Raw genomic sequence first — 24,647 nt, 5'->3', positions numbered from 1 at the left:
GCTCACTTATGAAAACAGAGGTGGAAGCAACCAGGCCAGAATGCTCCATCTTCTGATTAAAAAAAAAAAAAAAAAAAAAAAAAAAAAGAGAAGAAGAGTGGAAGGAATTGTTATCACTGTATTTGCAGCACATCAGGCTGACTTTTTTTTATTTTCTTTTTCTCCTAACTTACTTGTACAAGCTCTCCATTAATAATTCATGCTCTTCTAAACGTCAGGGCAGCGGCTGCTGCTTTGTCACATCTCACAATGGCTGAGTGACAACGTGGCTCTGACTCCAGGCCACTATCTTTGACTATCTGCCGGCAGAGACACATCACTGTCCTTCCCTTGTCATTCAATCCCTGACACGGTGGTGACAAGTACTGGCCTGGCCTGTCATTCCCTTCACCCTCCGATAACAGAATCTGACACTTTTCAGTGCAGGGTTTGCACTCCTGTGCCCCAGAGAAGGAGATGTATGTTAATGCTGCTGCTGCTGATTTGCTGCTCTGCTTCTGCTGGTTGTTTTTTTTTTCTCTGGATACAAATTTGGATTGATCATGCTTCAAAAAGCACAGAGTTTAAAAGCTGCTCTGGGACCAGCACCCAGCCAAAGCCCATAGAATAATGGGCTCACCCAGGGCGGTGAGAGGGGAAAATAATGGCTCTTTTTTTAGGAAAAGTCTCGGGTGACAATGCCAGATTGTAGGGCAGACAATAAGGGGTCACACATGGAAAAAATTATATGTTCCCTCTGATTGATGTAGTGTATAAAATATTGTATTAAAAGTTTGAACTATTAAAAGCTACTAGGAGACATCTCCGGGATTCCAAGGGCCATTGTGCAGCTGTGAAACGACAAAATTTGCAACAGAAACGACAGGGCCGGACTGGAGATGGCCCATTCATCAAGGAGGCACCTCTACTTCATGAATACTCAAGACCTGATATCAATCTTGGTGGTGGTGGATCAAATCAGCACCCCAAAGGAGGAGTCTGGGAAGACTCTTGAGACTTCTTTCATACTTAAGGGACACCCTTTCAAAACCTAACTCAGGAATAAAGAAATCCATGAATATTCAGACTTTCAATAGACATAGCCTCTGGACAGAAAACTGTATAAAAGCTGCACACTGAGACCCAGCATTTGTGGGCAAGGTTGGATGGCACCCTTGCTGCTGTCACCCTGTCCTCCCAGCATTCGATCGATGTTGTCCGATTTTATTGTGCCATTTTAAATTGATCTTGGAAAATTGCTAAATAAATTCTTTTATTTTGAATTGGCTTCTAATAATTTATAACATTCCCTATCCGTGCCAAGGAGCTTTTTGGCCTGATCTGGCAGGGCAGTGTTACCCCCCAGAGCCCTCCTAAAAGGAGCGCAGGGACAGGACACAGCGCGTCCCTTCCCACGGGGCTGGAGAAACGCCAGAGGTTCCTGAAGAAAACAGCTCTGCTCTCTTCTCCAGATGCCTGCAAGTGGTGGGGGTGTTTTTGACAGGCACCAGAAAACCTCCTGGGGCTGCCTCTGACTCTGGCAGGGACTGGCAGCCCCTGCTGGCTGCCAGCGGCAGGGCAGGGCACACTCTTGGTGTGTTCAGCCAAAATCACTTGTCGTGGTTTGAAAGCAAAACGAGTGAGATGCTCCAAGTCAGAAATACAATTTAATAAGAAGAAAGGTAAAAAAGTAAAATAAAATAAAATAAATGCAATAACACAAAAGACCACTGACAGAGTCAGAATACAACCTGAGCAGGATGGTGGAAGCAGTCCAGGTGAGGTGGTCTTCCCAAAGCAGTGATCCTGTAGAAAGGTCGGGTAGCTTTGGTCCTCTGGGAATCCGGTGAGTAAGGGCTGCTTGTACTGTCCCAAATCCCAGATTCTATCCAGGTGGGAATGCTTGGCTCCTCCCCCTGGGCGGAGCATCTCCCAATGGGATGATGAGTTGTGAAGTGGGTCCTTGATGGCCCATTAAACAGAGATAACTCCTGGAGGGAGTTACCTGTGAGTCATGGGCAAGGCATTGATGGGCCATTAACAGAAGAGCCCAAAGGAAGGGGGCTTGGGAAAACACTGCCTCACCTGGTTTAACAGTTCAGGAAGATGGTGATAGAATAAATACTTTGTGTACATCCTACACTACAACCCAGCACATTGCTGCATTCATTCAATGTGCAACATCCCTCACAGAGCAGTCAGACACCTGTGCAAGTGGCTATTTCCAGGAAAGGGCTGTGAGCCTTAAAGACTTCCCTAATTTCCAATGCTTTGATCTTCCCAGAATCAGGGAGGCAGGCAAGTGCAAACCGAGGATTAAGCTGCAGGCAGAGATGCCAATGGCAGTCCTTTGTGCCCTCGCAGGAGGCTGCCGTGGGATATTCCCAGCACCCTGGGAAAAGGTTCACTGCACTCTGCTGTTATAAACACAGGGGACAAAATGTTACCCGAGCATCCTTTTCCCCATGGAGACACTGAATGCTGCATCCTTTAGCTGTCCCTGCTGCACTGCTGTTACCAATTACAGTCATTAAAGAAGAACAGCTGGCACTTGTTGGAGTAGAGAGCTCTCTCTCCAAAGCCCACAGAAGCCGATGAAAAATAGATCTCCTTTCTTTCACTGGATTTTGGATCAGATTCAGAGAGACCTGATGGTTTAGAAAACAGGGGAGTTGTTATTTTTTTTTTTCCCTTTCCTTTGTTACTTCTCCATCTTGTGTTTGTGACTAAGGACCATTCCTTTTTCCAGTCTATACAGCCAGTGACAGGAGGTTGGGGCTGCTTGACCCCCTTCCCTCCATTTTTAGAGAAGATGTTAATTAAAAAACTCCACAGCAGGGCTGAAACTACTAGAAACTAGAAAGAGAGAAAGAATGAGGCAGAACAGCAAAGAGCAGCAGACTTTCAATGTCCTTTGCTCACGATGCTTTTTCCCATTTAAGTACTTTCACGGCTGCTCCATGCATTGCTCAAAGCTCAATTTGTCTTGCACACAGATCTCACTGAAAGGTAATAAGCAAGTCCTAGCTAGAGAGTCAATTAACATGTAATCTTTGACATTTTGTATCAGCAGCAGCTGACAAATGAGGGTTTTTTTCTTTATACAGAATGAAATCTATTGCTTCAGTGCTTAAAAATTTGATGTTATATTACATTTTTTTCTATATTCATCCAGGATGCTCTCTTCCAGTCCCATGGTGGGAAAGTGCAGAGTCTTGCCTCAAAAATTATCAACAAAACCCTTCTTGAGCTCAGGGAGTAACTAATTAATCCAATAATTACTGTGTTTGGAGATGGAAATTTGCTTTCCTTTCACCTTGTCCTTTTGGGGCTGAATTTTCATTTTCACACCCGTAAGGCTCTGACCAGTGGAGGGGTGGCATGTTTGGATGGCCACAGCAGCTGCTGACACTGCTTTCCATTAAACTGTTCCCTCTCCCACTGTACAACAGCAACTTGATCTGAGATCCCCTGGTGTTATCAGAATGCAAATCAGAAGTTCAGCTGTTGTTGCTTCACAAGGCAAAAAACACCAGGGGAGTGTAAAAGGCTGGGAAGCTCAGGCCTGTCCTCACTACCTTTCCCAAGTTGCCAAGACACCAGGCCCTTTATTTGCAGTGCATTAACACATTGAGCAGCTCTGGCAGAAAACATGACAGGTGAGATGCTTTCCTGGACCATTCAGGTAACTCAGAATTCAACTTGCAGACTGGTTTCTGTAATTTCTCAGATAACTGTGAAGGATTCCAGCTGAGGTTTCAATTGGTACAGCTGCAGGAATATTTAATAATGCTAATTAAATTATTATCACTGCTATGTAATTTCACAATGTGTAATAAAATGAAGCCTGTTAGTTTAAAATATGCAGGTAACTAAATATAGCAGTTGCAATAAGCTCCATCTTGCTCACCTGTCTGTATCACTGTTGAATCCCCACCAGTCACAACATGTCTGAGAATCCACATCAGTTCAAAAAGCTGTAATTACCTGTCTTTGAAAGACTAACAAGTAAGCAGGATTATATAAAAGGATTAAGCACACATAAAAATAACACACTAGAAACTGTAGGTGGACTAATCTCTGAATCACCTGAAAAGGCTGAAATTTCCCTCTTCTATAGAGCTGTGTGTTTTCTACATCTTGTTTAGCTCTGTAGAATGATTGAAATAAGCTGCCACCTGTGCCCAGCAGAAAGGCTACAAGAATGTTGCCATGAGAGCTCCAGTTCTGGGCCACTTGCCTGAAACAGTCACAGCTCTGCAAGTGGCCCTGTCCATCTGAAGGTCACGCAAACATGGGTAAGCTTCACATCAAGGGATACCTGTGCTGTTTTCTCTTAAGAGTTGTGAAAATAACAGATAATAGATAATAGCAATACTCAGAAAGAGTGATTATCATCACTGTGTTAATGATGGTCATGGAAAAAAGGCTCCAGCTCAATGAGCTGTGGCATGGAAACAAATTTTTACAAAAAAAAAAAAAAAAAAAAAAAAAAAAGGATAATCTGAAACCCAAATCCACAAGGAAGTGATTTACTGCAGTGCTGTGTGGACTGTGTAATTCTAAAGCAGAGTGGAGTTCAAGCCTGTAAAGAGAGATTTCTGCCACATGAACATGTTTGGTGTATCCCCAGCACAAAGGGGCTGTGCCCACCCAGCTTGTTGCCCTCCCGTCAGCAGAGTGACTCCACCTCAGATTCACTTCACAGGATGGTCAGTTAAATCAAGCTGGTGAAGCAGACAAATCCAGCCAAAGGACAAATTAGGCTGCACAGAATGTCTCATTGCCAAGGCCGAAATGTAAGAGAGGGAACAGATGCAGAGGGGCTGCTGGAGTCCCAGTGCCAGGAAACGGTCCCAGGAATTAATGGCAATATGGTCTGCATGCTGAACAGGAGAGCCACACCATGAGATGCAGGATCCAAACACTGTGGCTGATGAAAGCAAAAATTAGAGAGAGGGAGAGATTATTCAAAGAATAATCCAGCAGGTAACAGTTTACTGTCTTTTATGAAGAATGGATCAGTATAAAAACGTTCCCAATGAGAGAAGAAATTAATTGCAGCCAGTGTTGCTGGTGTATGAGCAGAAAGGTCATCAAGGGTCTGGAGCAGGAGCTGAGCAGGCTGAAGTTTGTATTACACAGCGTTAGATGGAAATGCAGAATAATTACTTTTGCAATCTTGCAAAGGATTAAACTGATTTAAATGGGATGAATCTAGCTGCAGCCCATTTCATCAGCTGTGTGACAGTAATTAATATGCAGATTAGAAAAAGAAAGCCCAAAGCCCAGACATTAAGTCTGCACTAAGGCAACATCCTTCTTTCAAAACTTCAGTGACATCTCAGGCTTCACCACAATAGTGGCCACTTATCTTCCAATGCTCAAAGATATTATTGTACAGAAAAAATATTTTTCAGACTTTTTTTTTTAATGCCAAACAACTTTATTTGGGACTATAATCTTAAGTTCTATTTTCACACTACAAATTTAGAGGAAAACAATATTCAATTTACTTACTGTCTTGGTTTGGGAAGACAGGTGTCTGCCAGGGAAAGCTGGAGATTCCCTTGGAATGGAGAATGTAAACCCCCTCCCTCCAAATTATTATAATTTTGCAATTAAGGGCTTTCAGGCAAAGATTTGGGAATAGGAATAACAGTTCTTTACTAGGAATATTAATAATAAAAATGTAGTAGTGCAAAAAACAAGGAAACAAACCAACAAAAATCCTAGAAACCCTGACAGAGTCAGAAATACAACCTGGCACCCTGTTGGGCCAGGGTGTTGGAAGCAGTCCAAAGTAAGTCTCCTGGAGTGGCAGATGTGGTTCTGTTGGAGTAGAGATGGTTCTGTAGAAAAGGTCCAGTAATGATAAGATGGGTCCAGTCTTCCTTTGGGAATCCAGTGGAAAATCAGGATACCTGGTGTTCTTGGGTCTCAGTTTTTATCTAGGTAGGAACTGGTCATCTCTCCCCACTGGGTGGGGAATGTCCCAGTGGGATGATGTAATGTGTCATGTCATGGGTGAGCCTTAATGGCCCATTAGCAGGAGATATCCCCCTGGAGGGAGGATGGGTTCTGGAAGAGACAAGAACACTGCCCCACCTGGTTTTAACAGCTGGCCCATTAACAGAAGGCATCCACCCCCTCTCCCTCCAGAGTTATGAGGAACGGGTTCTATGAGAGATAAAGAAAACATCTCTCCAATTAGTTTTAATAGATTGAAAAATAGAATTTTTTTTTTTTTTTTTTTTGTTACATAAACCAAGACACTTACAGATATACATAATGAGGTTCATAGAATCATAGATTGGTTTGGGTTTGGAAGTGACCTTAAAGGTTATCCAGTTCCAATACTCCTGCCATGGACAGGGGCACCTTCCCCTATCCCAGGTTTCTCAGAGCCCCCATTCAGCCTGGCCTTGAACACATCCATGGGGCAGCCACAGCTTCTCTGGGAAGCTTGTGCCAGGGCTTCACCACCCTCACAGGGAAAATTTTTTCCTAGTATCCAATATAAACCCCTCACCTTTCAGCTTAAGGTCATTTTCCCTTGTCCTATCATCCCATGCCCTTTTTAAAAGTCCCTCTCCAGCTTTCTTGTATCACCTTTAGGAACCTGAACATGCTATAAGTTCTCCACAGAGCCTTCTCTTTACCAGGGTGAACAATCTCAATTCTCTGAGCCTGTCTTCATAGAAAAGGTGCTCCAGCTCATTGATTATCCCTGTGGACTTGCTCCAACAGGTCCATGAATGACAAAGGATGGTAAGAATAACTCAGTAGGATTGTGACTCCATTTTCACTCAGCATGACATGACATGGACACGAGTTTTGTGTAGCCAGATGTAAGAGAGAGCGGCAGCTAGGGAGAAATCCTTTATTAGTAGCTGTGCATTTCTGCTAGGATGAGCTACCTATTACAGGTGAAGGTTTTAAACTATTAAAAGTTTTATACCACCGGGATGTGCCACTTTCTCTGGGCTGACTTCTTCAATGCTCCCTTTAACACCACAACCCCCAGGGCTCTTGGCTTTCACACCACAGCAGGCTGGGACCTCTGTGGGCCATTACTTGTCTGAAGAGCTGCTGCAATCTCTGGTCTGTGCAAATCAGACTTGACCTTTGGATGCTGTGGGTTGGTGGTACAGCCCTTCAGCAAGTCCTGAGCAACTCTTGTGTGTATGTTTTCACAGCAGCTTCATCTCCTGTTCCAGACACTGCAAGAGTTCCCCAGCCACCCACGTGTCAGGAGTGCTCCCCACTCAGCTCCCATCTACATCCACATGCACTGGATGCTCATTAATGCAATGAACTTCCAGCCATTGGCAGAGGAGAATCAGTTCTGTTGTTTGTCTGCTGATGCTTTATAATCTCTACATATGCAGAGCTAATTTTGTTTTTAGCCATACTTGCTGCTCCTCTCAGTCTCTAAAACCTCCTGAGAAGTGGTATAATCCCATTGGTTCTCATTTCCATGACACATGCTCCCAAGCACATTCAATTACTGCATGCATAACTGCCAGCTCACATAGGCTCAATTATTAGTTTCTAAATCAGGTATTTAACTAACCCTTCCAAATCACTGGGAGGGTGATTTAAACACAAATTCATACACCCTTGTGGTGTCAGGCTCAGTGAAATGGTTTGGGTTTGCAGTAAATCACATGGTATCCAAGTCTCAGTGCCTTCTGTTTTATAGGCAGGATCTAGAACAAGCAAAATCTCTAATACACAGAATCCTGTTACATTTCTGACTATGGGGATAAGGCAAACTGCCTTGAACAGCAGCAGAAAAATGGACCAACCAAAGCATTCAGCAATAACAAAGGAGCACCAAGGGATCTGAAAGCAGAGTGAGAGAGGCAAGGCATTCTTCTGAATATAGAGCACAGGGGAATAAGCATAAATGTCCAATTCAGATGGATCTGGGCTCCACTGGGAAATATGCAATTAAACGACAATCTGGCTTCACGTTGAGCTGTGACATGGGACAGCCTGACATCCAGCCTGGAAACTTTATTGATGCTTCACAGTACTCAGCACCCTCAAGTCTTTTTGAACCAATGTAAGCATAAAGTACAGACTCTAACAGCTGGTGAACAAGGGTGTGGGAAGAGAGAACAAAGTCAAAACCAGATTTTGTAGCCTAACACAAAAGTTTCTCTGCTTTTAAGTGTGGCCAAGAGGAAAGCGGTCTCAGTGGCTTCCCTATAGAAAATTATAAATAAAAGATTTTGCTGATATACACATTGTTAATTTAAGACAGACAGACTTCCGTTTTGTAATACTACCAAATCAGACTTTTCAAGAGTTTCCCTGGTGGGTGGTTTTGCAAGCTGTGTTGATGCTTTCCCTGGTGTCACACTGGTCCCTGCTAAAGCATCTACAAAGTCTCCTGTTCTGGACTGGACAGTAGTTATACGACAAGATACCTAAAATCAGCGTATCTGCAGTTCAAAGCTGGTCCCATGCAGATTCTTATGCTGAAAATACCAACCAAAACCATAACTGCTTGAAAAAGCATAACAGAAATCATGCTGCCATCACTCAGCCAGAGTCTGTCCTTTTCTGCTTCATCTGCCAAGGAAACATAATTTTCTAGAACGTCTGAAACTTTTTTTTTTTTTTTTCTCAAGAGGAAAAACAACATGAAGCTATCCAGCTTCTCTTGGCTGTGTCACGGATTTACAGCTACCCTCTACTCTAATTCTCCACTTACACACATGAAAAAACCTTGTATTTTAAGAACTCATATCAGTCCCACCTACTTGGAGGCGACAGAGATTAAGACCTTTGGGGTAAGGTTTTTTGTTGAGATTTTACAGCACCTACTAAAACCAGTGACTAAATTTTGAAATCTATTACAAATAGTAAAATTAAAAAGGCCAGAAAGTGACATAGAAAATATTTCTTTTTTCGTAAACAATTGTCAGAATTTCTGTCACACTTGGCTTTCTTCTGTAACAGTTTTTAAGGTGATGGTTTAAAAAAAAATCAAAACAAAAACACAACCAAAAAACCAAACCAAACCAACAAGAAAACCCTAAACCAAACCAATGAAAAACCCCACAAAACCTCAAACCCTTAATAAGCTTTACTCATAGTGCATCCTCCATCCTCCTTAGTATAAAATATCATGGAATGCATTCCGTGCTGATTCCCTGTTTTAAGTAAGACTAAAGAAATATTAAGTTCACTCAAAAGTAACAGCAACATTACACAGAAGTCTAAGGTTAACTTGCTCCCTGAAGTTTTCCTCACTTCAGACATGGTTGTGGAGAGGCTCTGCAGTAAAAAGTATCACATGGAAAGCTGGAAGTTCTGGTGCAGATAAAGTAAAATAAAAATATCGTTAGAGTAATCCCCAAAAACTGTAACACAATAATTTTGGTAGTCCCTTTATTTTCTGCTAAATTACATAGAAATCTAAATTTTCTCTTAGCTTGTTGGTTTGGTTATGGTTTTCATCTTACCTAGGAAAATTAAAGCATGAGTGTGACTAAGTACATCATTGTCCTGGGTTGCAGTGTAGGATGTACACAAAGTATTTATTCTATCACCATCTTCATGAACTGTTGAAACCAGGTGGGCTAGTGTTTTCCCAAGCCCCCTGCCTCTTCTGCTAATGGCTTTTGGAGTGTCTTCTGCTAATGACTTTTTGGGTGTCTCCTGCTAATGGCCCATGAGTCACAGGTAACTCCCTCCAGGAGTTATCTCTGTTTAATGGGCCATCAAGGACCCATTTCACACTTCTCATGCTATTGTGAGATGCTCTGCCCAGGAGGAGGAGCCAAGCATTCTCACCTGGATATAAGCTGGTATGTGGGACAGTGCAAGGGCACTCATCCACTGGATTCCCAGAGGACCCGAGCTCCCAGACCTTTCTACAGGATCACTGCTTCAGGAAGACCACCTCACCTGGACTGCTTCCACCATCCTGCTCAGGTTGTATTCTGACTCTGTCAGTGATCCTTTGTGTTATTGTATTTATTTTATTTTACTTTTACCTTTTTTCTTATTAAACTATATCTCTGACTTGGAGCATCTCATTCATTTTGCTTTCAAACCACAACAATCATCCACAGCTTTGTCCATGTTTTCAGTTTAAACACATCTTAAGAGGCAGAGAGAGAACTACAGCAGGCCACATTTCTAATGCAGATGCATTATACTAGCAAAGACCTTTTGCCAGGACAAAAAAAAAAAATCTACTCAGGCAAGTGGGAAAAGAATTTATTCTAAATAAATATAATCAAGCAATACAAAATTAAAGCATAGAATCAGGATAGTCCCAGCATTAGCCATGCCAGTGTAAGGAGTTTTATCCTGTCACCATGATGCTCTTTTCCAAAGCCATAAATTCCATATTGTTTGACATTAGTGAAGTCCCCAAAATGCTCATGACCAGCTGTCTCCTTGAGCTTGCCCAAGCCCTCTGTGAGCAGAAGGCTCAGGTGAAACTCCCCAACATGTTTCAAAAGAAGTGTAAGGGATGAAGTTAATGTTCCAGTTTCCTTGGGGTCTATTAGGAAGCTCTTACATTACCTCTTGTTCTGGTTTGATCCTGGCTGGACACCAGGTGCTCCCCAAAGCTGTTCTGTCACTTCCCCTCCTATCTGGACAAGGGAGAGAAAATGGAACAAGAGAGTCACTGAGTTGAAGCACAGGCAGGGAGAGATCACTCATCATTTACTGCCACAGGTAAAAGACACCAAACTTGGGGAAATTAATTGAACTTAGTAATAAGGGTCATGAGAAGTAAAACAAAATGGTTTTGCCATCATGTGTCCCTCCTTGCTGGGCTGGCAGGGATGGGGGCTGAGGCCAGCTCATGACACGTTGTTTTGTCTCTGCTGCTGCTTCCTTCTCCAGCTCAGCTCCAGCACAGGGCCCCTCCCATGGGAATGTCCTCCATGGGCTTCTACAGCCTGAGTCCCACCCATGGGCTGCAGCTCTGCACAAACTGCTCCAGCCTGGGCTCCTCCCTGCACAGGAACACAGGTCCTGCCAGGACCCCTCTAGGCATGGGCTTCCCACGGGGTCACAGCCTCCTTTGGGCATCTCCCTGGTGTGGGTCTCCTCCATGGGCTGCAGGTGCTCCTCCATGGACCTCCCTGTGCTGCAGGGGCACAGCTGCCTCACCATGGGCTGCAGCAGAGAATCTCAGTTCTGGCATCTGCAGCACCTCCTCCCCCTCCTTCTTCACTGACCTTGGTGCCTGCAGAGGTTTTTCTTACATATTCTCACTCTTTCTGCCTGCAAATCCTTCTGCACAGCAACTTTTCTTTCCCCTTATTAAATATGTTATACCAGAGGAGTTACAAGCATCACTGCTGGGCTCGGCCTTGGCCAGTGGTGAGTCTGTTTTGGACCTGGCTGGCACTGGCTCTGTCAGATAATGGGGAGAAGTTTCTGGCAGCTTCTCAAAGAAGCCAAATTGTTGCCCCCTGCTATTAAAACTCGGCCAAGCAAACCCTACACAGCCATTCTGCTGGCAAAGCTATTGAGTCAAAGCTGGCAAATGGAGAGAGCAGCTCCTGAGGACCACATAGTCCTGGTGAGCACTTCTAGGTTCAAAAGTAGACATCATTTCTCTGGCACTTCAGTAAGTAACTTTTGTAGCTTTACGTGTTCTGACCTCACAAAACAGCACAGTTACTCCATGAGAACTTGTAAATCTACAACTGGTAGTAAAAAGCTCTTGTGCTCCCAGGAGTTCAAGCCAACACCCAGCGCATGGGAATCACCTGAACAGAAATGGAAAACATCTCTGCATGAGAGGGACCACATTCTAAATAGACAAGGGTTTACATGCAATTCATTTAAGGTTTGAAAATGCAACCTGAATAGCTAAACCCAAATTCTAAATAGAATGTCACTGTCTAGACAAACTGTGGCAAGTGAAGGATGGTTGTTTCTGCTGGAGAAACTGATTGGCCTTTGACCAGGAGGTAAGAGGTATGCACAAAGCATAGAGATTTTCTGATTTGGACCTTTTTATCATATCTTGGATTCAAACTCTCTCACTCATTCATTCACCATTAGATGAAAGGAATATTTGACTAATACTATCTGAACATTTGAACAAGCTATCCATCCCTAAAAGATGTTGTACTCTACTTTTAATACCTGAGGCCCCTTCAGATCCTAGAAAGTATTTTCACTCCTAATGGCAGTAGCAAAATAAATGCTATAAAGGTTAATCAAAAAGGGGAACCATTTCCAGAACAAAGTGTAAAAACATTGACTGGCTCTGTAATCCACTGTGGTATTTTATCCCTTATTTCACTGCTTGCCCATAAAGAATATTACCAATGTGGAGCTCCTGTGGTCTCATTCTCATATATCTTTATGTGTTCCTGTAAAACACACTTGCAGTGTGTTTCATTTGGGTGCACAACACAAAATGATCCTTTATTTTTCAGAAGATAACATTCCTTGAACTGAAGAAAAAACTATAGCAAGGCTTGCTCTATAAATTCTATTGTTTATTTTCATTCCAAGACAATGAAGACTTTTTGATCCCTTTTAATTTACCTGGGCTGATCCTTATTTCCACTTTTCAGGAAAATTTGCAACATTTCAAAAACCAGGAAGAGCTCTGTGCAACATATTGATTGTGATTTCTCTCTTTATCCCTCTTTAGCAAACAAGCCTGTAAAAATACTTTTATAGGGAATAAAAAGGTCATTTATAGTGTTGTCAGAGACATTTATTTTGTTTTTACACTTTACAGGCAGCTACTACTCACTTCAAGCCTTGCACTAAACTTTTTATTGAGAATATGTGACATAGGGAAATGTAAGTGATGATTTTGCTCTTATTTAACATCCCATCAATGCCCATCCCATCAATTCCTTCAGAGTGAGCTCTGACAAGCATCCTTGTTAGGTGTGGTTCTGAATATAAAAAAGGTCTTTTGTCACTTTGTTCTCTTGCTGTCATTAAATGCCCAGAAATCTGAGGTGTCAGAGAAACCTTTGAGGTCACCTGCCCTGTTCTTCCCACTGGGCTCATCTCTAATGTCTGCCTGTATTTTACTCAGTGCAAAACCAGAGCAACTCAGGATGAGCTTTAGGTACCACCTTCTAAGCTAACAGATCTTCCCAACAGGATGTTAATTCTGTTATTTGACCTAATATTTCTTTTTCTTGATGATTTTATTCCATGGTATTGTTTCCCACTGAGCTCTGCACCTTCCCCTCTGGTGAAATCCTTAAACATTGCTGATCATGGGCACTTCAGAGAATCCCACAAAGGGTCAGCTTGGAAAAGACCACATTGGGTCACCTGGTCCAACCTCTCTGCTCCAGAAGGATCATCCCAGAGCACACAGCATGGAATTGCAACCAGACAGTGTCCAGACCTGCTATCAATCACAAACACAGCATTTTTGTCCAACCGTATTTATCAAGAGAGAAACATGATGGTTTCTTTCTCTGCTTCAACCATTTTGATGGCTGATGGGGTAGAGAATACAATCACTTGAACAGAGTATTTTGTTAGGCAGATATGAGAGATCTGTAATTTGCACTGTCCTTTGAAATGTGTGCCACTGTTTTTAATCACTTAAAGCACAATACAGGCAAGCTGAGAACAGGAACACATAAAAGATCATCTTAACCAATTATCTGGTGGAAGTATAGCAGGGATAGGTATGATACTGCATATTTATGTCCTAACAGCAAGCCTGATCCTCAGGATGAGCCAAAACACATCTGTGACTGAGGGAACATGAAACTCTTCCCAGATTAAAGGTTGCCCTTGATTTAAGGCAGAAAAAAAGACAGAGTAGTGCTGCCATTGATGGAAATGATGTCTGCTATGATGGGAAAGCTGGAAATGCAAATTGAGAAGTTGTCAAGCCTCGTGCAGCACCACTCAGTAACCTCACTGTCATTGTATCACAAAAGGAACCAGAACATCTGCAGTTCACTGCAGGATTAGCATTACCTAAACAAGCCACACTTTTGTTAATGACGCCATCTGCAAATGAGCTCATGTGCCTCCCTGTTCAAACTTTCACATCCAGCTCAAACTTACTGACAAACAGCAGAATCTGTAATCTGGTGTAAAGAAATCCAACCATAAGCCACAAACCCAAATATAGCCATTGATAAACTTTGACTTCGTGTACACCATCTGTTTCATGAAGCTCTGCTCTGTGAGTGCTGACAGCACTCACATCATCCTTATGAACAGATCAAAAGAATTACAGAATAACAATGAATCTTATTTTTATTCAATACTAGGAGCAGAGTCTTCAATTGAATCTCACTGCTCTTACATAAGTACAACTCTGTGTGTAGTCAAGACAAGATAGGCTTGCAGTCTTTTAGGGCATAAGATGGGTTAATGATTCTACTGAGTGGTCAGTCTCAAACATTCAGTATGCTTTTATCCCAAGAGTTAGATTTTCACAAGAGCCAGAAAGCTAAAACTTACCTCATTTCCATTGACACCTCACTGAACCTTCTGTGATCAGACTCCTCCACAGGTGTCGTGGTTTGAAAGCAAAACAAGTGAGAAGCTCCAAGTCAGAAAAACAACTTAATAAGAAGAAAGGAAAAAAAAAAATAAATGCAATAACACAAAAGACCACTGACAGAGTCAGAATACAACCTGAGCAGGGTGGTGGAAGCAGTCCAGGTGAGGTGGTCTTCCTGAAGCAGTGATCCTGTAGAAAGGTCTGGGAGCTCTGCTCCTCTGGGAATCCAGTGGGTAAGGGCTGCTTGTACTGTCCCAAATCCCAGATTCTATCCAGGTGAGACTGCTTGGCTCCTCCCCCTGGGCGGAGCATCTCCCAATGGGATGAGGAGTGTGAAGTGGGTCCTTGATGGCCCATTAAACAGAGAGAACTCCTGGAGGGAGTTACCTGTGAGTCATGGGCAAGGCATTGATGGGCCATGAGCAGAAGAGCCCAAAGGAAGGGGGCCTGGGAAAACACTGCCCCACCTGGTTCCAACAGCTCATGGAGATGGTGATAGAGTAAATCCTTTGTGTACATCCTACACTACAACCCAGGACAACAGGCAGGTGTGAAGAGTTCAAGCCAAAAATCAAGTCCTGATCATGCAAGTGGAACACAGCTCCCAAAGATTCCCTCACACACCAGATTTTCTGCCCACTTGGATCTTAAATCATTTGAACAATTGAGCATCTTGCAGTGTGATTTTTGCTACTTTCTTCCTTGCTCTACTAACACTGCCAACAGGACTGCTCATTCTTGAGATGCAAGAAGTTTTCTCATGTGTTTTAGGTTTGGCTTTTTTTTTTTTTTTCTTAATTTGTAAAGCACATGTCCACATTGTGAGCAAATTTATTGGAATGGGAAATAATTTTCCCTTATTAATATTGAATATTTGTAGTTCATATTTTACACAGCAGTTCTAAGATGCTGTTTGAAACTAAGAAATTTATAACTTTAGAAGCATTAAAAATATTAAAATGTTTTGAAAATCTGAATTGCATCAATGTCACTTCTGTAATCTTGTTGGAAAACATGCCATTAAAAGCAACAACAATTTGTGCTGTTTAGGTCATGACAGAGCTGGAAAAAAAAATACCTGAATTGAAAAGTACTTTTAAAATAATTTAAAAAGGAAGCAGAAAATCCACATAAGTGTTTATGATTTAGTATAGGAAAATGTGATATAACTCATCAATTACATATCAAGCCTTAAATTACATAGGTATGTATGGCTGTGCTACTGGAATTCAAACCAACAAACCCCTGAAACTCTTTGTCCAAATACAGCCATACCTCTTCCAGACAGAATTACTCGCTCTATCTGAAAGAATGTACTTCGCAGTTCTTGAGTGATGCATAGAAAAATATTTTTCTGTTCCATTTTCAGAGAGGTTCTACACTAAGTTCATGAGGTTCTTCCAAATGGTTTTAATAGCAAAGGGGCTGTTTCAAAAAATTGTAACTTTTTGAGACTGCTTTCTTCTCCTCCTTGTAAATCAACACTGAATTCAACCAGTAATTACAAACCGACAATTTCTTATGCAGATTAATCATACTGATACATTTGATGCATCAGTTTCTACCACATTACAAATGTTACTTAACATTTTATGGCTCATTCTGGCCAAGTTTACTGACCATACACAGAATCAACCCTGAACTTGCGACCAGCTCCAGTCAGCCAGACAAAATGGCAACAAGGTCTCCACCTCACAAACAACATTCCTGGGGCTCCTGGTGCACTGTCAGGATGAAACCAGAGGAAACAAGGCTGCCACCCAAGTCAAGCAATCCTCAGGTTTTTTCCATTAACAAATTTAAACTGCCCATCACCACAGGTGAGGGAGAAACTGCCACTACAGGTTTGCACTCTGATTTTCCAGCATGAAGAGAACTCAGCAGACCCAGAAGATGCTGACAACCAACTCACTACATTACATCCACTTAGTCAAAATCTTTTTTCCACCCAGGACATCCATAAATAAGTTCAATCACATAGAAAAGTCTGACTATTTCATGGTGGTACTTTCTTGATAAGAGACTACTAACTGGAGGAATAACTCGTCAGAGTCAATGCACACCAGCAGTTTTTAATTAGCTACAAAAGGAAAACCAACACTTAAGGAATTAAAGAAGAAGAACACTAGAAAAAAACATGACAAATTTTTATTTATTAATAATTTTTATAGCTCAAATTTAAAAATATTAAACCAGAAACAATTCAAGATTCATGAAGAAAACTCTGGAACTATATACATGCATAATTAAGAATATCCTTATTCTTGTCAATATTTACTTAGGCTTTTTGTACAAACTTTTTCACACGGTCATATTTACAAGCATGTCTGTTTAAAACATAAGAACATATATCTCTTATAGCATTTACAAATCTTTTGAATATTTTTTTTTCTTACAAACAAAAGAGTATTTCCTTGATTTGACAGTTTTGATTTCATCTTATGATACCAGACAGGTATTTTATTCAGAGGGATGGAAAATTATTCAAATAGCTAAATAACAGTCATCCTACTGATATCCAGAATTATCACATATGGCTTTAAATACCTCCCAAACTCAAAGGATCATCTCACAGGTATAAACTACAGTCCATCTGTGGTATGTTTCTAATTAAATCTCAAGCCTTTGTTTGGGTTAGATCCACAACTTGGCAGACACTTTCTAGGCATGTACTCAGAGCTAGGACATCCTTTTACTTACAGAAAAACTATTTTCTAATTACAGAAAAACTTCCAGCCAAGTCAAGAATATATGAAGCATGTATAAAATGGGATGTATAGGCTTTTCCAGACTCTCTAGCTATTTTTATAGATAGCTTTTATTATGGGATGCCACAGTTCTGAACAAACAATATTTGTGGCAATTTACAGGAATCAAGTGAGAGATCTTCTAAGAAGGGGAAGAATACTTTTCCTTTAAAAGTGTTTTTTAGAAACAAAAGTCTGAGAAGGTTTTGCATATATTACCTCTAAGTTATTGATACAATCCAACCAGTTAGATCCCTTCATATATCAACTGAAAATCCATCAGCTTGCCTGCTTTTGGTTGGGACCAAACAGAAAAACCACAAACCTCTGGCTTTGGCAAATCAAGAAATCACCTCCTTTGAGCATCGTTCTCTAGAGCTCCTGCACTGACTCCTCCACAGTCTGCTCCTCCACAGGCTGCACAGCCTCCTGGACATAAACAATGAATTCTGAAGCCTCCCCACCCTGGGTGTAGACAGTGACTGTCTCAATGCCCTCCACCTCGTCCGAGGACACCACCAGGTGATGCTGCTCCGCCAGCTCCACCGACGCCTGCTGCAGCGTCTCCTGGATCATCAGTGTGTGGTTGGCTGCCTGCTCCTCCTCCTTCACCTGAGGAGACATGGGAGAGCTTACAGAAACTGCACCTTCCCAGGGAGTACCTGGCATTGTGATGATTAATGGAAATACAGCACACAAATTAGCCACCACACGGTTTTGAAAGAAAATGTCAGTTTTGCAGAAAACGCAAGCAGTTTTGATTAATGAGTGTGTAGCTAGGCAGAAAACTGAAAGCACCAACACAGCATCTCAGCTCTGTGCACAGAGAGTTGCAAAGTTTCAGGAACACTGGTCTTTGAGGCAGCTTTAATCTCTCTGCAGTCACTCATTCAAAACTGCTTTTATTTAAATAAATCTGAACTCAATCAATTCCTGTGGTAGCACTGAGTTGAGAACCCATCCAAAACCATGTGAGAAAACATCTACTGTACCCACCTTTCTTTCTCTCCCTAGTCAATGGCTGCTCATAGAAGTGCAAATTTCGCTGTAAACCTTAAGGGATTTTATTATAAGAACGTGAAATATAAATATCACTGAAATAGGTTCCTGAGGCCTACTGTTCGTGAGGCAGCAATGTTTACATAACTGAAAGGAGAGTGACAGAAACTAGTGAAAATAAAAGATTTTTTACTGAACATTTTGCTTCTTGTCAAAATTTAAAAAAGCAACACAGTCTGATGTTGAATTCCAAATTCATACAGGTGCCTGTCAATTACTGAAATACAGTACACACTAGAATGCAAAACCAAATCTCAATCCTCTACCAGCCCCATGTAAAATTCCAATGCAAAGTACTCCAGACAAGTATAAATAAATCAGAGAACTGTAAGTCATGTGGAAGAAATTCATTGTCTCAAGTGTTACTGATAAAATAATCTACTTTTAAGGAGAGAATGGAAGAGCAATTTTTCAGTATGCAAGATACATGTAAAAGCATTTGCTAGGGGAAGGTGTCCCTGCCCATGGCAGGAAGGCTGGAATGAGATGATCTTTAAAGTCCTTTCCAATCCAAACAATTCTAGGAATCTGTGGCTCCATTTGCTGGAGAGCAGTGTGCCCTTACAGCACTGAACTCTTAAGTGATCTTAAAAAGAAAAGGTAAGACATGGTAGAGTCTAGGAAGGTGGAATCTAAGTTACAGAAGTTAGAAAGGGCTTTTTTAGTTAGAAGCTGTCTCAAAAGTAAACAGCAATAGCACAATAAAATTCAAGTGAATATAATTAAGATCATCAATGCTATTTAAGGGGGGGAGTGAACAGAAGGGAAGAGCTACAGTGAAGATTCCAAGGATCTGTTTAGTCCCTTAGAGACCAGCAAGAAGAAAAATACCACCTATATGTTTGTTTTCCTAATGCTCTTTTCTAATTTTTTTTCCCCTAAGCAACCATTCTCTTTGTTATACAGTGACTTTGCTTCTGACTTTTCCATTTTGTGTTTAAAATACCTATCAGAAGATTTCAGATATTCACCAGCCCCTTAGGACTTCCCAGCACTCTGAACTTTCACTCAATTAAAAAGGCTATAGAAAGCTTTTTCTTGAACAATAACAAATATGTCCAGGTGTTAAATTATTCAGAGGGCCCCAAGTCAGTATGGCTGTAATATACCAATGAAATATATGTGGATTTTATCTGGTGAAAGATTTAACGTCTAAAGGGAATCCGGCCATTGTCACTGACCTTAATGCAACAGCACAGTCACACCCACTGATGCCCACTCTGGCTTTGTCACATAGGATTCAGTTTATAGGGATAAAAAATACAGGAATGGAATGAAGTCCTTTTCACATTCTGTTTCTTTTATCAAACATATAGCTTAAACAGCTCCTGCTGAAGTTCAAGCTTGACACCCTACACAAGTAGATGATGCTAGATATTTTTCTTGGCACAGTAAAATCTGCAACCAGCCTCAGAAAGAACAATTTATGTTGTCTCAAAATGCAGGTAGCATAGAATCAAAGAGTCATAGACTCACAGAATGGTTTGTATTGACAGGGAACTTGGAGATGATCTAGTTCCAATCCCTATGCCATGGCAGGGACACCTCCCACTGGGCCTATCCAGCCTGGCCAGGGATGAGGCAACACTCCCAGGGACAGGGTAACCACAATTCCTCTGGGCAATCTGTTCCCATGCCTCACTGTCCTCTGAGTAAAGAATTGCTTCCTAACATCTAATCTAAGTCTCTCCTCTTTGAGTTTATAAACAATCCCTCTTGTCCTTTTCCCTATGTTCACAAATCACTGTCTCTCTTTTTATAAGTCCCTTTCACCAACATACCCCTCACTAATGCAACTTGAGCCTCTCTTTGAAAAGCAAGGAGCTAAATCATGAAAAAAAAAAAAAAAAAACTCCATAGAACTGTAAACTTGTATCTCTTGCTGCACCTAATGCACTTTTTTTTTTTTTTTTTTTTTTTTAAATTATTAAAGAAACCCTAAATCCTACTGAAAGCAACAGAGCTTTAGTGAATTGAGACACCAAACTCCCTTTTCATAACTCTCCTCTTTCTTGCAGGTACTTGCTCCACTGTCAGCTCCTCTGTGGAAGTTCAGGACATACACAAGATCTGCACTAATGAATATTGCATCAGGCCATGAAAAGTCTAGTCACCAATGAATTCAGATAGGATGCTGCAGTTAAAAATGTTCGATAATTAGAATCTCACAGCTTGTTATGAATCAGCTCACAATTACAGTCCTTGATGCTAGAGATGCTCAAAAAAAATACAGAAATAGGAGTGTCTAAAATGTGGCCCTATAATTATGCAATATACACTAATCCCTCTTGTTTTAGTGCACTACACATAACCCTCTGACAACATGCTTCAGGCCAGAAAAATTGCACTACATTTGCTAAGAGCTGCAAGAATGCACAACACAGTGTGAGATGGATCTCACTGTTGTCACTCTAAATCAAAACCCATAAATAATTTTAAATACAGCTTTGTGAATGTACATAAATAATGAAGAGAGGAAAATAAATAAAGCGTGGTTGACACAAAAATGAAATGAAAGCAGAATCTCATCCAATTCAATAGAAGCAATCTAATACTTATTTAGTTTTATATCCTTTTGAAATGAAAATGGCCAATAAAGAAAGTTAATTTAAACTCCCTACCTGACTTTATCAATGTGGGTTTATTACCTTTGTCATGTAGGGTAAAGAAAACTAATGCCTTTATTTCTGGTGTTTCTAGCTTCCAGTATCTTTTTTTGACAGCTATCTGTAATCCTTTTAGTTTGACAAATCACCACATTATTTGGGATATTTACATTTCAAATCAGTTCAATGTTTTCATGCTTCTGCTTGGTTCCTATTAAGATTGTTCCACAGGGAATAATCTCAAAATGTTAATTTACATCCTTCAAATTGATGAAACAGTGGGACAGCTGCCATCTGAATGAAGGAAGTCACCACACTCAATTCTCTTTATTGGCTTCTGAAATCTTTTGAAGAGCAGCATCCAAGACCTCTTTTCTGTTTGAGAGTCAGCTGAAAAGCATCTGTCTGCTTATCCTTCGTGCTAAAGAACGACAGCAAGGAGCTGAAGCCACACACAGCTGGCACATTAAATCAAGTCAGTACCTGCATAAATATTCTTTATTAACTAAATCTGTCTCTTGACAGATCTTGTCTTGAATGGGACTTTCACTACCATGTTTTCATAAGGAGCTCAACATCTCTAAATTCCAAATGTTCTTGATTTACATATCCGAGGACCATCCAGGCACATGGAAGTCTTCATAACAAATGAGTCTGTCTTAGAGGAATCTTGTCCTCTCAAAACAGGAAAGACTTTTTAAATTTGAAATAAATGATTTCAAACCATTAAGGAAAATATACTTCTTCCCTTTCCTGAAAAGGAGTAAAAAAATGTATTTGCAGTAAGATGCTAAAGCCTTTCCTTTACCCTAGAGCTCATTCTGTGAAATACTGTAATATCTTCAATTTTATTTGAAGTCAGCAGGTCCATTGTGCTTAAAACAGTTTTGCTGGGCCTGTCCCCAAACCCTCAGTGGAATCTTTCCCTTGATTTCAGATTGGATGCTGCTTTTCAGTTTACCATGAAGCAGAAAAGTTAATCTCAGAGATATTTCAGATTTTCAAAACCTTACACTAGGCTGCAGATGCTCCTATTTATATCATAAAACATCAATAAGAAAATATACAAAATATCTGCAGAAAGGATTAAAATGAAAGCATTTTAGATTACAGAGAGCACCTGGATATGTGATGTGTCAGCTTACATTGGTGCCTACAAGTTTTGTTCAGTATCATTTGAATAATTTCAACTCTTTCTCAGTTCTGGTTTACATACAGTTATATTGTGTGAAAAAGACACACAGAAAACACCATAATTTGATCATTTGAATCTCTATAATGAGCTACAAAACAAAGACAATCTGGTGCACAACGGTTTTGGAATAATAAGAGGGTTGAGAATGAAAGAGCTGCTTTGCATAAAATAAAAACAGCAAGGAGACAAACAAATCTTCATAGTGTTGATGCAGATTTTTAAAAAGTTTTAGCAATTGGCTGGTTGAATATATCTCAACAGAGGGACTCGTGGCTGGACATGGCACTTACCTGGCAAAATGCTGGATCGCCCTACCTCCTTCTGAGGCAGAATGGCAACACTGCCACTGTTTTAGCAGCTCTAACAGGACGATGATCTTGACTGAGATTTTATCTGTACAATACAGAGATGAAAAAAACTCCTCAAGGGCTGAGGAAACAGGGCCTCATCTGCCCCATTTAAAACTTGCTGTTGCTGTTACTGTCACAGGAAGCCTCAGATTGCTCTGTGTTCTAAAGCAACTACAAAATTGACAATCACCATGTCTGTAACTCCATATACTGGCAAATTTTCTAGATTACCACCAGCACCCAACATCCTGTCAGGACCCATCCAAACCAGACTGAAATCCAAGGTGTGCTGCCAAAGCACAAAGTTCAGTAGCCTCTGATGTGACAGCCATGCTAACAATAGGTATTTATTTTTGAAGATGTGCTATGCTATAAAATTATTTTCTGTGATCTGCTTTGAGCTGATGCATAATCCTGGCTCTGCCTTCCTACTGTTGTCACTTGGAAGAAAGTGACTTACCATGGTAGGTTTTCACTGAGCCTGAAGAGATCACAGAATAAAAGGATGAAAGGAACTAAAAGAAAGGGTGAAACACATGGAAATCAAATATTTTCTGGTTATCTTCTGAAAAAGATCTGTTTAGTTGTTGTAATAGCTGATATACTTATTCTCCAGAACACATCAGGTCTAGGTCAAAAATAGGTTACTATACTTTTCAGGAATAGATTTAACCTTTCACTTCAGTCTAAAGAAGCAGTAAAAACATCAGTTCTGTCTTATCTTTCTGAGTGGAAAGAAAACAGAGAGAATTCAGCAACCAAATACTGCTCTTTATTGTTAATACTTGTGTAGTGCTTTGGGCCAGGACCTGGATTATATCAGCCATGCTACATGAAAAGAGTAGTTCATGTCCCAAAGGCCTTATAATTTCAGTATAATTTCAGCATAAAACAAGAGAAAGTAAGCAGACATAGAAAAAGGGAGGTGAGAGAGTAAAATAAATGAGACACTGGTAGTTCAGGCTTTCAGGCATTAGTGTCAATATGTAACAGTCTATCCACAGATAATTGCTGTCATCCTATTTTTGACAAGTAATTGAAAGAAGACAATGAGGTACAAATTGCTCCTTATTAAAAATCCACACAACTAAGCACAGTATGGAAGAAGGGATCAGAAACTTGATTGAAAAAATAATAAGCAATTAAATCTTCATGGACTAAGCAAAGGTAGGAGACAAAATCTTTACAGCTAATGAGAAATGGGACCCTAAGTTGGAAAGGAGTAAAAAACCCAGGAAAGAAGACAAGATTTTGTTTGATGTGGCAATAAACAGGAACATCAAGTAAACAGGGTAAGAGAGGGTGATGACATGAAGAGGAGAGAAAGTAATCTTTGAAGTTTTTCCTGAAAGAATACAAACGGGATAAAACATAAACCGTGAATGTCAGAAAAAAAGATTATCAGAGTTAAATGTAGCATAAAATAATGATGGCTTGGGCAACTATTGTAGCTAAAAGGTGGAAATTACAAACCATATAGGAGTCATCATTCAGAACAAATTGGCACCATTTAGCTATTCACCTGCAGGCAAGGCCAAAGAATGCTCCTGAGGAGGAAATCAGCTCTCTGGCTTGAAAAATAGGAAAGACATCCCACAGAGTTGAGAATTAAAGTGGTCTTCTGATGAACAGCTGTGCAGAAAGGCTGACAGAACCACCTTAGTGATTGATAATAATGACTAGTGATTAACACAAACTTCTCAGCCATCTTCAGAATGAGCTAAAAGTGATGGTTCTAGAGCACACAAACCCAGTGCACTATCACAGGCATAAAAATAGCAAATTACCAGCAAAATTCTCCATCACTATCTAAATGAAAAAACCTCCAAAAACAGATAACATGCAACCAAATGTAACTGGTTACTATAGTGCATGCCAATGTAAACCTTTGGTTTGCAATCCAAAATTCTACTGCTCTTTAGCAGTAACTTGATGCAAAAATAAAAAATTAATATTTGGACAGAGAACCCTACATGCTTTCTACTCTTTGCATCAAAGAGATCTGATGGAAGAAATAAATTGCATTTATGAAAAAATAAACTAATTACATCAGGTAGTATCTTGCTGCCATTAAACATTTCTGCTAACAAACACTGGAAATGGAAGAGCAACAACTAGAAAAGTAACTAGAGCTGGTGGACACAGACCAAGAAGAGGAAACACTTCTGATGTTCTGGTCAATGCAGTGAGGGATTCAGCAACTAAACTTACAAGGAT

General features: G+C 40.7%; 1 protein-coding gene across 2 annotated transcripts in view; it reads right to left on the bottom strand.

The window, feature by feature from the left end:
- Positions 1-16,618: 16,618 nt before the first annotated feature.
- The window catches only part of ZFAT (zinc finger and AT-hook domain containing), a 74,459-nt gene continuing 66,430 nt past the window's right edge, over positions 16,619-24,647 (bottom strand). For both annotated transcript variants that reach the window (XM_083860695.1, XM_083860696.1), the window contains exon 16: positions 16,619-17,832. In XM_083860695.1, the coding sequence (XP_083716821.1) occupies positions 17,593-17,832 (240 nt within the window). In that variant the 3' untranslated portion in view covers positions 16,619-17,592. The remainder of the gene's footprint in view (positions 17,833-24,647) is intronic.

The sequence above is a fragment of the Zosterops lateralis genome (assembly GCF_965231275.1).
Source record: "Zosterops lateralis genome assembly, chromosome: 1".
Classification (NCBI taxonomy): Eukaryota; Metazoa; Chordata; class Aves; order Passeriformes; family Zosteropidae; genus Zosterops; species Zosterops lateralis.
The sequence above is the reverse complement of the archived record's forward strand: the minus strand, read 5'-3'. Positions and strand labels throughout refer to the sequence as shown.